Below are 13,299 nucleotides of genomic sequence, written 5' to 3'. Positions count from 1 at the left end.
TTCAATGAAGACCGTTTGCGTAACCGTCCTCGAAGAATGTGCAAGATTCATGTTATTTCGCGTATATACGCGCGGCCACATATACAAACACACACACACACACGCTCTACCCACACGATCTTGCTTATACGGCGCGCGCTTCTCTCGTTCGCGGTGCAGCCTGGCATACCGCAATGCAGTGCATCGCGACTTTTCCAACCTGCAATCGGAAGAAAAATTGCGTGCGCGTATTTGTATGTGTAAGAATTGCATTAGCATAAGATATAGAGATCTCGCAACCGCTGCTACTTCATTCATTCGTATATAAAAGGCGACACTAGCTCGACGCGCGTAAAATAAAGAAATAATAATTCGACAGTTAAGAATAAAAGAATCATTAGCGGTATCTAAACAGCACATCGATACACGGAGAGAATTTTTTTGTTATATTTTACAGTTAAATTTACTACAAATTTGGAGAACTTGGCAACCAATTAAATATTACCGGTAACGATAGAAATTTTTGAAATATACAAAAGACATTTTACAAACAACGTAATAAAAATTACCAAGCAGATAATTGGTAATTTTTAAGAAATTACTAAAATTTTACTATATGTTTTAGTGAAATTAACCAAAGATATTTTATATTTTGTTGTAATTTGTAATAGAAATATTTTTTATTATAGTAGATGTTAATCAGAATAGCTCGCATAAAATTCTTCGTAATACATATCCCACAACTATCACGATTTTCAGGGTAAATTCTAAGAGAAAATTCTCTCTGTGCATAAACACAGCAAACAACTGGCCAACATAAAGGTACTTGCTTACGGAAAACAGATTATCGGCCCAAGAAATTATAGAGGAGCCTTGGAAGTGATTACTGATTACGAAGTCACACAAAATTAAGAGGCACTTGCCGTTAATCGCCGATGAACACTGTCAATATTATATTAAATTAATATGACGTTAGTAACCGCCGCTTATCGCCGAAAAGGTCGTGTGACGCGCAAAGTGTTGCGCGAGACGAATAGTAAAATACAAAACGCCAGCGATCGATTATTATTTAACTCTATCAGAACGACAATTCAGGCCAACGTAAACGGACGGGTATTGAAATATTTTCCCGGGTAAACACCGTCCCGGGGAGGGTTAATTAAACTGCCATTGTGCCGCTTGACATTCAAGGATTACGTACAGCGCTTACAGAGATAATTCGTCAGAGACAGCCATCTCGACCAGCCTTCGATGAATAAAATTATAGAGCGATTTATTAAATTAGAATTGCAGATATCACAGATATGACCGATATGTACGATTTATAGCCACGTATACTCCGCATCGGCAGAATTCTCAGATTCCGATTATCTCGAGCGGGAAGTTAGTGGAGCGGCAGATTCCCCATCAGCGCAGCGTTAGATTAATCAACCGCGTCCCGCTCTCGTTGTTCGCGTCCGAAAAGAGTCGCACAGTTATCGCGAGATGCAACGGCATCATCGACGTATCGATGCGTCGATGAAACCGTTCACGGGAGGAGGATTGCACCAGCGCTCTTGATTAATTGAACGTTGATTAGCTGGATTTGTTTTTTCTAGATTGAATCTCTCATAAACAGAACAATCCCGTTAATTCAGATTCTAAAAAGCTCGAAGCGCAGGAAGTTCAAGCTCAAGTTCTGGATGTCCCTTTAAATCGAAATGGAAAAATCTAATCAACCGCTCATTATTCAATGAAATCAATCGTACAACTCGTTGGTGCAATCGGCCCTCTTTCCGATCCTCGTACTACGGGAGGACGTGTGATGTAAATGTATGTGTAAATCCTTCAGGTTTCACACACACGTACACTCTCTCTCTCTCTCTCTCTCACTCTCATTTTCTCGCATGTAGGAAATAAAGATAAAAGAGACCTCCAGAATCTCCACTTAGTTGCCGACTTCGGCATCGATGCGGCTCTCGATTTTCGCACGGCTAAGATTCCGTCCCGATCCCGTCGGGGAGACAAAAGCATCACCGCCCGCCCCGCGTCGATAAAAGCTGAGGTAGAGGGGGCTCTCTCCCAGGGGGACGACCTCCCAGGTGCAACGACGAGAGAGTTTTTTGAAGTGGTTTACCACACGGCGCGTGCGGCGTCGTTATACGGAAGAGAGGTCCGCCCACCGAGATTTTTCCCACACGGCGCGTGGCACACAGCGAGGAGGAAAGAGATAAGTTTTAGTCCGCCCGGGTCTGTCTGTGTCTCGGTTTTGCCCTTGCTTTTGCGGTTCGGTTTTCGTTTTTAAATCAAGCCACAAGGAATAACCGGGCCTGCCAGCTGGAAAACTGAAGATAAAAGAGACCAAATGATAAAATTAGATCGCTTGTTTCGGGCACAAAAGCGTCGTGGAACGGGGGGGGCTTGACGAAGCGAGCGCGCGAACGTTTCCCGGAAGCTAAACGAATATTCCACACCAATGATCGTAAGTCGGACAATACCGCCGTGCTACTTCCGGCATACGTGCATCCGGGATTTATTCAAAAGGTTCCATACATCTCTCAATGCTCGCGATTTGGAAAAGCCTCGAGAATTTTTTATCCGTTTGAACGAATGTGTCCCGTTTCGCGCATGTTGGCCGAAATAAAAACAATTACAGTTTTGGAACTAAAAGTAATATTTAAAAGAAACGATTAATACTTTTAAAAAATGAAAGTAAAAATGCGGAGGGCTGAGTTTTCCGCGTCAGGAGCTTCGCCTCGCGTCAAAGTCGTTTCGCTTCATCGAAAAATTTCCGAGAACTCCTCTTTGAACTCGCGTATTAACGCTCCAAAGGTGACACTGGTGACAGGGCTCCGAAAGTGACGACTTCATCGTGCGCGCGCGCGGGCGCGCACGTTTCTTCATTCATACATTTCTCCCCGTAGTGAATCCGTGCCGTTGTGTCGTGCCAATGAGCGCATTCGTACATTCGTAGGCAATGAGAAGAGAAGATATAGCGAAGCGCGAACCGAGTGACAGCTTGAAATGAAAGACGCATTTGCACATAATCGCGCCACATCAATTAAGCCACTTAATTAGCATGACGTTTCCAGACCCTCGAATCGATAAATTCAGTCTCTCGATTAATATTTCAGTCGTCCAAGGGCATTCGAATGCATTTTACATCACGGAAAACCACGTCGCGAGCGAGTTTTCCTCGCGCGCGTCCCTTTCTTGGGAGGGTAAAGCTTGAATGAAAACAGAACGACGCACGGGGAGATAAATTCGACGCGTCGCGTTATTTAGACGACGAGGAGATCAAGGTTGGCGAAAAAGCAAGGACGAGGCTTATCGATCAAAGGGCTCGAAACGCAGTGCGCGGACAAAGGATACATACACGTACTACATACACACATACACGCTCTGTCTCTCGTCACGCGATTGTCGGCGGAATACGGCGTCGCCTTGGAATTTTGTTTGCCCAACACGTAATCGTGCGGCGTCACGATACAGATACGACGGGCGACGAATCGTCGGCGACGATGACAGTCACGTTTTGACGTTTCGATGCGGGAGAGAAATGAAGCCGAAGCGTGCCCCGTTAACCGGCGTGCCATGCCATGCTGGTCGGTGGTGATCGCAGAAGCGTTGAATTATGAACGTGACGTAAAAAGCTTGAGCGCATGCAAAAGCCGTGGGGACAGCGTGTTAGCTCCAATTCAGAGTTCCCCCTTGTTCCGGTGTTTCGATCCAGGTGCTTGGCCAAACCGAATCCTACGTTACAACCACTACTTTTATAAAAAACGTCTGAACAATATTTTATCGCACAAAATCGTCACCCCTAACACACGTCTCTCTGTTGCAAGCATTTAAGTTTGAATTTCTTTTTCTTTTTGTTTTAATACAATATTTCGCGAGAAATATGTAATCATGCGTTTTCAAGACCTCTAAGTGCGTTAAATGAAAATGTGACGAGCACATTTTTTGTGAGAATAAATACTTGATACAAATTTAATCGTGCAGAGGAAAAATGATGTAATAAGCATACTTTTTCTTCTCGAATGTGAAACGAATTAACTTTTAATGTGTCTTTACTAAGAATATTTATAAATATTTATATATAATAATATAAAAAAAATTGCTATTATAATATTTATAAATATTCTTGTTAAAAATATTTATTAAAGTAATATTTTTGATTTTTTTAATAAGAATTCAGTCACTCAAATAAAAAGTGAACAAAGAAAGTGAAAATTGATCAGAGAAAATTTCTTTTTACTATCTTCGTCTTACGGAAGGATAAAATTAGTCAGGATAGTAAGTTTTGAAAACAGATGATTCATTTAAGAAACACCGAATCGCGCGCTCGAAGTCGTTCACTCTCTCTCATTTAAATATACAGATAAAAATAAATGACGGATCACAGTCTGAGAACGGTCTGAACAACACGAATATACACTTTGTATACATTCGAGAGAGGTGCTCGAGCGCGGAGATTCTCGTAATAGGCCCGATCGGTCCGAGCTGTCAAAACAACATGGAGTCAAGGAACGAGTGGTTACGTACCCGACGACGTGGTGCACCTCTCCGTCGCGGCTTAACAATCCCGTTACGGTTTATCAGTCGCGCGCGGGCCGAGCTGCCCTCGCCGGCATCGCTTGCTCGCGCGCAGAGCGTCGATCGAACCGACTACCCGAACCCGAAACGCGCGCGATCGTCGAACGGGAGATCCGCGCGCGAGAAACGGCCTCCCGAAAACCCAGTGGCAATTGGGAGCCTTCGCCTCGCGGAAACAAACGCGACGAGAACGGGAGCGAGGAACGAGCGTCTCTCGACGGAGGCGCGCGGTTTCCGGGAAAGCCGGGCCGTCTTTTAAGTAGACGCCAGCCAGCCACTCGTCGTTGCCGGTACGATCGCGAGAGCTCGCGCGAAGAAACGCCGTCGGCCGTCGCGTCGGGTTGCGCGACGTTGAGCAACCGGCCGAGCTGGACCTGAACGTGCGACTGCGATCGTGCCCGGTTCCGTCGCGTTGCGTGACCACCGCCGGGACCGGCACAGTGCACACTCGACTGACTCGACTCGATGTACCGCGGAACGGGACGAAGACGCGGAGGAGCGGAGATACGCGCGGAAAAAACGCCTCGCGTACACTGGCGGCGGGCGGCGGCGCGCGGCGCCTCTCGCGGCGGACGCGGCGGTCTTGCGCCGTGACTCACGCGCCGCGCAGGGCCGCGACCTCAGGCTCGTGAATTAAGGGCGACTTCCAAAAACTTAATCGCTGATTAATGTCCATTTCTGCGAATGTGAGGTGGCTTTAATCTCGGTTCAACTTAATTTTTTTCGTTTTCTAATTCTTGGAACTAAGAGCCGATTTCACATTCTCCGATTAATGTGATCCTCTGATTAAACTCACTCTGCATCACTTTCTAACTGTCCCCTTACAGAAAGAGACGAAGAGTGAGCTTAATCGGAGACTGTGAAATTGGCCGTAACAAGAAGTTCAACTTTGTTAGAACTGAATTCTAAGAATTAGAAAAAGATAAAAAGTAAGTTAAACCGAGAAGAAAGTTAATCGGTAGAAATAGATATAAGCTATTCAACTATTCAAATAACATTTGAATTATTTTCCTCATACGAGTGGACTCGTTAAATTTTTGGTAATACTTTTATCATTTTGTTAACATAAATAAAATTATTATTTGTTGTTTGATATACAGGAAGGAAAAAAATTAAATTTTTACAATAAATAGTGAATCTTGAAAATTTTGCGTTAAACGATTCTGCCGATTGAATTAATTACCGATTAAATTATTCGAAACTTAAGTCAAAGTCATCTTAAAATATTCATAGATCGTTTAAGTTGAATCTTGAATAATATTAAGACTCCAGTCAGCTAATAAAATGAGTTTACAGCTTCCCAAAATCGTATTTAAGACGATATTAAATCAAACCGTAGAAATACCGCTCTTTGATGGTCTTGATGGACCTCACCTTGATTCTTCAAAGGAATCAAAAAATAAGCGATCGATCTGAAATCGATTTTGTTTTAACTTCGCAATTTTGTAATAGAGAGAATGTATAATCCTCGTTTTTCGTCTCTATCGCTAAATTTAATTTCATCTTATTGTTCATCGAGGCCGCAACGAGCTTGAATCCGACACTGACTGACGTCATGCGAGCGTCACGCAAGCGCCGTTCGCGGAAGCGCGCTTTCTCTAGAAAGTTTAATCCTTTCGCCGAGACGCAACTGTCGCAGGGCTATTGACCCTTAATGACAAAAAAAATTTACCAAATTACTGTGCAAAAACGACACTAAAGATCTTGCTCTTACTTTAATGTGAATGAAAGCATAAAAATGCGACAATAATTAATTTCTACGATATTTTACAGAAAAAAAGGAATCAGAAAAAAGTGAGAAATATAACTTGAATGTTTCTGAGACGATCTGAAATGATTAACTTCTTCTTTTTGTAGTAACCCACGGAGGGATCTTTGTTCAACAAATGAAATATATTACAATAAATTTGTTAACAAAGTTGGGTTCGAGGAATACATGCGAAAGTTGCATTTACACATGTCTATCTGTCCTTTAGTAATGTTTATTTCGTATCGTAAATATATGTTATTTCGCCGACGCGTTTAAATACATGTGTGTTTGTTGGGTATGTACACATCGTTCTCCATGTAGCGAAATTGCGTTGCAACGAGTTTTCAGGTATCTCTGATCTTTTAACACTATACTTCGTTACTTATATAACAATAATTACAAAATTCTTAACGTCCATATAAATATCTTCTTATGTAGGCACATTCTTACACGTATATACAATCTCCTTTTTGTAGCGCATCCGCGAAATATTATATCTCAACTTGTATTGTCTCGTTAAGGACGCATTCCGAAATTTAAATGCTATTGCGGCGATTCCGTAACTTATATTCGATTAATGCACAGGCGTTAACAGCAAAGTGTAACGCAAAAAGCACTTAAATCTCGAAGGTGATCCAAGAAATCGTTTAAACTGTCAAGCTAATTGTCATTTAATTAATCTTAAAATCAAATTTCAGAATTTATGTTATTCGATAAACACATTGGTCACCTCGTCAACAAATGTATCAAAAATTATATCGTATCTGACTATTAAACAATGTTTTAATAATCACAATGTCGTTATCAATATTGCAAAGTAGTACCTTGTTTAGATAATTTTATAATCTCTGATGTTATATTTTAATATTGTCTAATTCTTAGTCTTTAACTGAGAAATTCATTGTACGGTTGGAAAATCATTACAATTCACAATTAACTCAAAAAACACAATAAACAAAAAAATTGGGTTGATTATAAAAAATTAATGTGTTGTCCTTAAAAATTTCTTAAAAAGTATTTAAGAACATTTTTAAATAAAAAAAAAGTTTACGAATATTTTTTTCAATTTCTTAAAAATAAGTTTTTTCAAGACTTTATGAAATAATATAAGACTGCAATATTTCGATGGTTTGTTAAATGATGAAGGAATATTAAGTATAATATAACTTAAAGATAATGTTATTTTACGTCTCCAGAACCATTAAAAATATATATGAAGTACTGCGTATAGAGTTACCTTATTATAATTATTACGATATATAATTACAATACGATAATATATAATTACAATATATCAACAATACTAAATTTACATTTTCAATTAAGTAACTCATGTACAATTGCTGTATACGCCTAAACTATGTTAAGTATCCACGCTTTTATCTTACAAAAAATATGATTTTATTGTCCACTCCGAACAAGTAACAGGTAATTTGTGCACAAAAACTTTGATTTGTATATTGGAAGCAAAAATATCGTAACTTCTCTTTTTATGTTATAGGAAATTTGAATCACGCGTTATCTCTTATAATACCAACATTTCTGTAAACAAGTAACAATAAATTTCTTCTAATTTTAACTCGTATCACGTATTCAAATGTTTATCGTTTAAAACAAAAAATCCTATCTTTCCTGTATACATGTAGAATAGACTAAGTATTTTTATAACAGTCTAATTATTAATAATAATACATTATAAACATATCATATTGCATTCTACATTTTGCGTAAGTAATGTGCCAATACAAAACTTTCCTGTGAAACCTGTATATCACAGATTTGAGAAGCCCATTTCGAGATATTGCATTTTGTCACATGGATACTTAAAAATGCAACAACATGCAATTGTATTTTTAGTTTTAACTGCATATGTGTATATACACATTACATATATATGTATATATAATCATAATTATAATATTATAATATTAAATATATAAATTAACATTATAATATTACATATGTATATATAAATAAATATAAATATTATAATGTCAATATTCCCTGATTATCACTTCACAGGTTATTTAGTTCAACGAGCAGCGTTATTTAAACTTTTACTTGAAATTATAACTCAACAAAGGGTCAAGTTGCCATATTTTGGGAAAGTTTTGTATAACGTCCATTTACTATATAATAAATAAAGAATTGTTGGACACAGTCAGTATTATAAACAATCAAATGCTGTGCTATATTATACATATCTATGATCTAAACAAAAATATGTACATATATCTAGATAATAGATATATATGTACAGTTATCGTTACATAGCAATACATACATTTATAATCAATTCAAATTTATGCACGCATTGTGATATTATACTTTTGTGCAAATATTCGAAAAAAAAAGGGGAAATGCGAAAATAAAAATTATCTCGACCACTCACATTTGGGTAAGCATTTTCGTTGTGTAAAAACGTTTGAGACATTCAACATTTATGTGTATATCACTTTCTTAGGTCACGATTTACATTGCACTGACAGTATTCGTCACCCCGCGTGACTCTCCGGTTCAGTTTTATAATCTTGCATGGTAAGGATATAAGGCACGACGCTAGCCACGCTTACTCGACCAATGAGACCCGAGAAGAAGAGATCCTCCAGAACTCTAGGATTAATCGAGCGGAGAGGCGCCAGCCTCAGTAGAAGACGAGGTAATCTATCGGAACCCACATGTTGTTGTAGCTCCGTCCACGCAGCTTCCTGCAAAACCTCAACCTTCTTACGCCAAATGCCTGCTAGAACATTATCTGGAAAAGATAATAAGTGTGTCTCACTCCGGTATTTTTATTTGTTCGCAGTAAATAGTTAAACTTCACTGTTTGACGTTTACATTCACTTACCAGCGCTAAAAAGTGTTAAAGCTTTAAGATATGCGTACTCGACGGAGTTCACTTGCAGCTTGTGCAGTGAACTCACACAATCCTGCAGTCTACATATGTGTTCCGTAACGCATTTTACTTTGTTTGCAGTGACTTTCTCTTGCGCAATACTAGCTTGCAAGTGATTGATTATCGACGTCAAAATACCAGGAAGTGACAGAGTGTGTGCACATTGTGCTAGACCTAATGTAAACAACTGTCCCCAGGAACTTCGAACTAAAGTAGTTTGAATTTCAGATCTGAAATGTAAAATGTTTATCTTAGATGACATTACGACTTTACTATGGATCAAAGGTAAATGTACAATTTGCATAGAATACATCCTACTTACGGCAAAGCTTGAAATGCCGGAATACCTCGCGCCCAATGCACAGACAAAAATAGTAATCTGGCTGCACTTTCACATATGTAGTGAATAGATAAATACACGGGTGCTGGGCCAGGCGCCCTCAATTCGAACAACGTATTTCGCTCAGAGATTAATTGGCCGGTCCATTCTTCCTCCGGTTCGCTCGAACCATTAACATTCTGCAAGCGAACATCGTGATAGATTAAAGGCCTGTGCACGTAGAGATAATACAATGATGTGAGATAATAATCGCGACTTACGTCACCGATGATTTTAGCCATGCTATCTGCTAACGCATGAGAAAGTAATAAACGCTCGCGAGCTAAGGTCAAAGCATCGCTGAGAGCGTCGCTATCGCTGCTTTGGTCTTCCATGCTGGGACTCTCGGGTTGCTCCCAAGTCGGCGGTACCTCGGGCGCGGATTGCTGTGGTTCAGGCTTTACCCTGGGACTACGACTGCCAACTTTTGTCGCAGCCGACTCACCCAATACCGGTTTTCTTTCATGTTGTACAGCTGCAATGACGTAAGCTTACTCATGTTTATTATCTTCTACAATATATTTCCAAAAACAAGCTTAGTAACAAGAGATAAAGGCACTGCATAGGAACGATCGATTCATAGCAAGTAGGTTCAATCCCGAGCCTACACGGAAAAAAAAGGATTTGCTACTATACGGACAACTAACATTTTTTGCTGCGAGAGCTAATTAATTTTGCAATAATAGCAAAACCCCTTTTGCTGCAATAGCAAAGTTCAGCAAAACTGTTGGCTATTCTGTAGCTCTCGCAGCTCGCAGCAAAAAATGTTAGTTGTCCTATATATTTAACAAATAGATTTGCTGTTGCAGCAAAACCTTTTTTCCCGTGATATATATAAGATTCGGTTTGTAAGAAATTAATTAAAGAGCTAACGAGTTAAAAAAAGTTTTTAAATGCGTGCCACTGCGTCCAAATTAAAGGATATTTAATACAAAAGAAGAACTTCACTTACAGTCACTTCTCATGCCCATCGCCAAGCACTTCTGAAGTCTACAATACTGACAACGATTTCTGTGGTGTTTGGTAACTTCGCAACTTTTGCTTCCTCGACACTGGTAGCCCAGCTGCTTGCGGATGCTGCGCTTAAAAAAGCCCTTGCAACCCTCGCAGCTGATCGCCCCGTAGTGCCTACCACTGGCTCTATCCCCACAAACTACACAGAGTTCTAAGGACAGCCCTAAGCCTAATGAGCCGCGAACGTCCCTCGCTAACTTCACCTAAAAAAAAAATGTCAAAATGTCACTCGGGTTAACGAGGATAAACATTTAAAAGAGATCAATGCAATGTGCAATGACGTAACATTTACCTCAACGTCGACATTACTTAAATGCTCCATGCCAGAGTGCAAGTGAACCATTCCAGGATGATGACCGAGACTGCGAAAATCTCTTCCCATCTTGTGGTCCATCTTGTCGTCGTGCATGTTGTCAACGTGATTATTTTGATCCCTATCTACATCTCTCTGCAAAGACAAATTCAATACTTAATTAAATAAATCAATATTACAAAAAGTTGTCTACTCTGTGGACCAATATATCTACCATAGCTGGGTGATGCCCTATATTGTGAAAATTTCTTCCTAATTTCTCGAGCTTGTCGTCGTGCAAGTTCTCAGCGTGATCAGCCGGATCGATATCCATATCTCTCTGCAACAGGACAATAATTTCAAAGCTGACGTTTTATCTGATAAAGAAATCGTTTTCACTGTTTAATGAATTTAATCGACCATCTAACAGAAATAGTAATAAAGGAAGTAACAGCTGGCATTTATTAACAAATTAGTAATAGAAATGATCATGGGAATAATTTGGAAATCATTAATACTTTCTTAATTAATTTCTTAATCCAGGGTGATTATTAAACTTCTCGATAAGTGCTTTTCGACGTGGAGCTGGTAATTATCGTCAAGATAATTAATAAACGATATTTCCCTGATAATTACTGATTCCTCGATAAACGCCGATTGTTATTTCCTTGAAGGCAGGGAAAGGGGGGAATTTTATGAGAAGCAATGAACCTCTGCATCGGCATCCGGCGTACGATCGCGATGATGGGTGAGACTGCGAAAAGCCATTCCAATTTTGCCCAAGTCCAGCTCCTTCTCGCTCAGATTATCGTGATCGCGTTGCTCTCTATGGTCCCTGTCCATTTCTCTCTGTAAAACGGATCGGCGCCTCCGTTAGACGAGTAGCGCGTAGAGAACGTATCTCGGGTGCGAGATATTTCCGCGCTGATCGCACAATAATACGCGGCGCGTTACCGTTCCGAGAGAGAGAGAGAGAGAGAGAGCTATTACGAACCGAGAGCGCGGACTGACGGACGGACGGGGCTCTCCTTTTCGATGCGTGTTAAACCGGCATTAATGATTTCCAGCCGGATATTGCGATCCTCAAATCGTCGGTTCGAGCGTGATTCGTACATTGCATTGTAACGCGTTATAGTCGCGTCGAATTACGTTACAAAGATCGAGAGAATTCGCAGTGGCCGCGAAAGAAGTCGGCAATCCTCCCGAGCCCGAGATATCCCGCGGATTTTTAACGCCGTTTTCGCCGTGACACGATGAACAGGACAACGCGACGTAGGAGCAAATGATTATCCGAAAACGGAATTTTACACACGGAAAGAACGGTTTTGCTGAAGTATCTAAGAATTTAACTATAGATACAGATCTGAAAATAATTTTGTTGCATGGCACCATCAAAATAATTATAGTAGGTCGCTGAAGTAATAATGAAAATGCTGTAAAAAATTTTGACATCAGTTTTAGCAATCAGTTTGAGTGTTCTAAATAATTATTTTGATGATGCAACAAAATTATTTTCAGATCTGTATCTAGCTAAATTTTCAGATACTTCAGCAAACCGTTCTTTCCGTGCAACACATGCCATTTTAATTTTAATCTGCCATTAAAGATTCGAGGCGAATTTTAATACGAGTTGCACGCGACAACGATCTACGACGGCGTCGCGCGTCGCGTTGTTGTCGCTCGCGGGAAAGTGCCCCGTCCCGACAATCGATACCGATCTCTTCCCCCCCTCGGCTTTCCACGCGGTTGCATACTCTCGCATCCCGCCGCGAGAGAGGAGAGACGATTGCGCGATCCGAAGTGTTCTCGAAGAACTAAGCCGCAGGGGCGCGGGATAAAAATGTAAACTGGAGCATTTGCCGGCCCGTCCCCACCTGCCGGGGAGAAACCTCCTCGCCCCCGGCCCCCCGTCGCGCTCGGCCCGCTCGCTCGCTCTCTTCCCGATTCCCCTTACGGCGCGCCGTTTTGAGAGGTGAAAGAGATGGTCCCGAGTGTTCCTCGGTTCGTAGGTTGCTACGCGGTTAGGTAGGTAGAGTAGAGGTGTTGCATGCCGATGCCCGACTACGTCGCGCTACGCTGCACCGCCGCGGCCGCGCCGCCGACCAGCCTCTGTCATGTAGAAGCGAGTGGTCCATTTTCGCACGTTCGCACACGACTCCTCGACTGCTCCGATTTCTATGCGATTTGTTTTGCACGCGATTTTACTTTTGGACGGCGCGATGGAGATCTCGCGGCACCGCGCGCGCTTCCTCCACACTGTTAAATTCTATAGTGCCAAATTATACTCGGTTGATTGTAGGGTCAAATTATACTCAATCTGAACAATATTTTGAATAGTATTTGAATAGTAGGGTCAAACTATGTCATTTTTTTATCATTCTTATAAGTCGCCGCTGCTTCTACTCAATATGCCG

The 13,299-nt window shown here is 40.8% G+C and overlaps 1 protein-coding gene across 2 annotated transcripts in view; it reads right to left on the bottom strand.

The window, feature by feature from the left end:
* The window catches only part of LOC112466539 (MAP kinase-activated protein kinase 2), a 28,087-nt gene that overhangs the window by 13,904 nt on the left and 884 nt on the right, over positions 1–13,299 (bottom strand). The window contains exons 2-9 of one of the 2 annotated variants that reach the window (XM_025034665.1): positions 11,597–11,734; positions 11,121–11,225; positions 10,886–11,041; positions 10,532–10,796; positions 9,801–10,054; positions 9,523–9,719; positions 9,153–9,430; positions 8,804–9,059 (exon numbers count right to left, since the gene is read on the bottom strand). In XM_025034665.1, coding sequence (XP_024890433.1) covers positions 8,804–9,059; positions 9,153–9,430; positions 9,523–9,719; positions 9,801–10,054; positions 10,532–10,796; positions 10,886–11,041; positions 11,121–11,225; positions 11,597–11,734 — 1,649 coding nt within the window. Of the gene's footprint in view, positions 1–1,891; positions 2,304–4,503; positions 5,076–8,803; positions 9,060–9,152; positions 9,431–9,522; positions 9,720–9,800; positions 10,055–10,531; positions 10,797–10,885; positions 11,042–11,120; positions 11,226–11,596; positions 11,735–13,299 lie in introns of those variants that run through there. The other variant, XM_025034664.1, reaches the window with a different exon arrangement.

Source organism: Temnothorax curvispinosus, unplaced genomic scaffold (assembly GCF_003070985.1).
Source record: "Temnothorax curvispinosus isolate PA1 unplaced genomic scaffold, ASM307098v1 QBEX01016327.1, whole genome shotgun sequence".
Taxonomy (NCBI): domain Eukaryota; kingdom Metazoa; phylum Arthropoda; class Insecta; order Hymenoptera; family Formicidae; genus Temnothorax; species Temnothorax curvispinosus.
The sequence above is the reverse complement of the archived record's forward strand: the minus strand, read 5'-3'. Positions and strand labels throughout refer to the sequence as shown.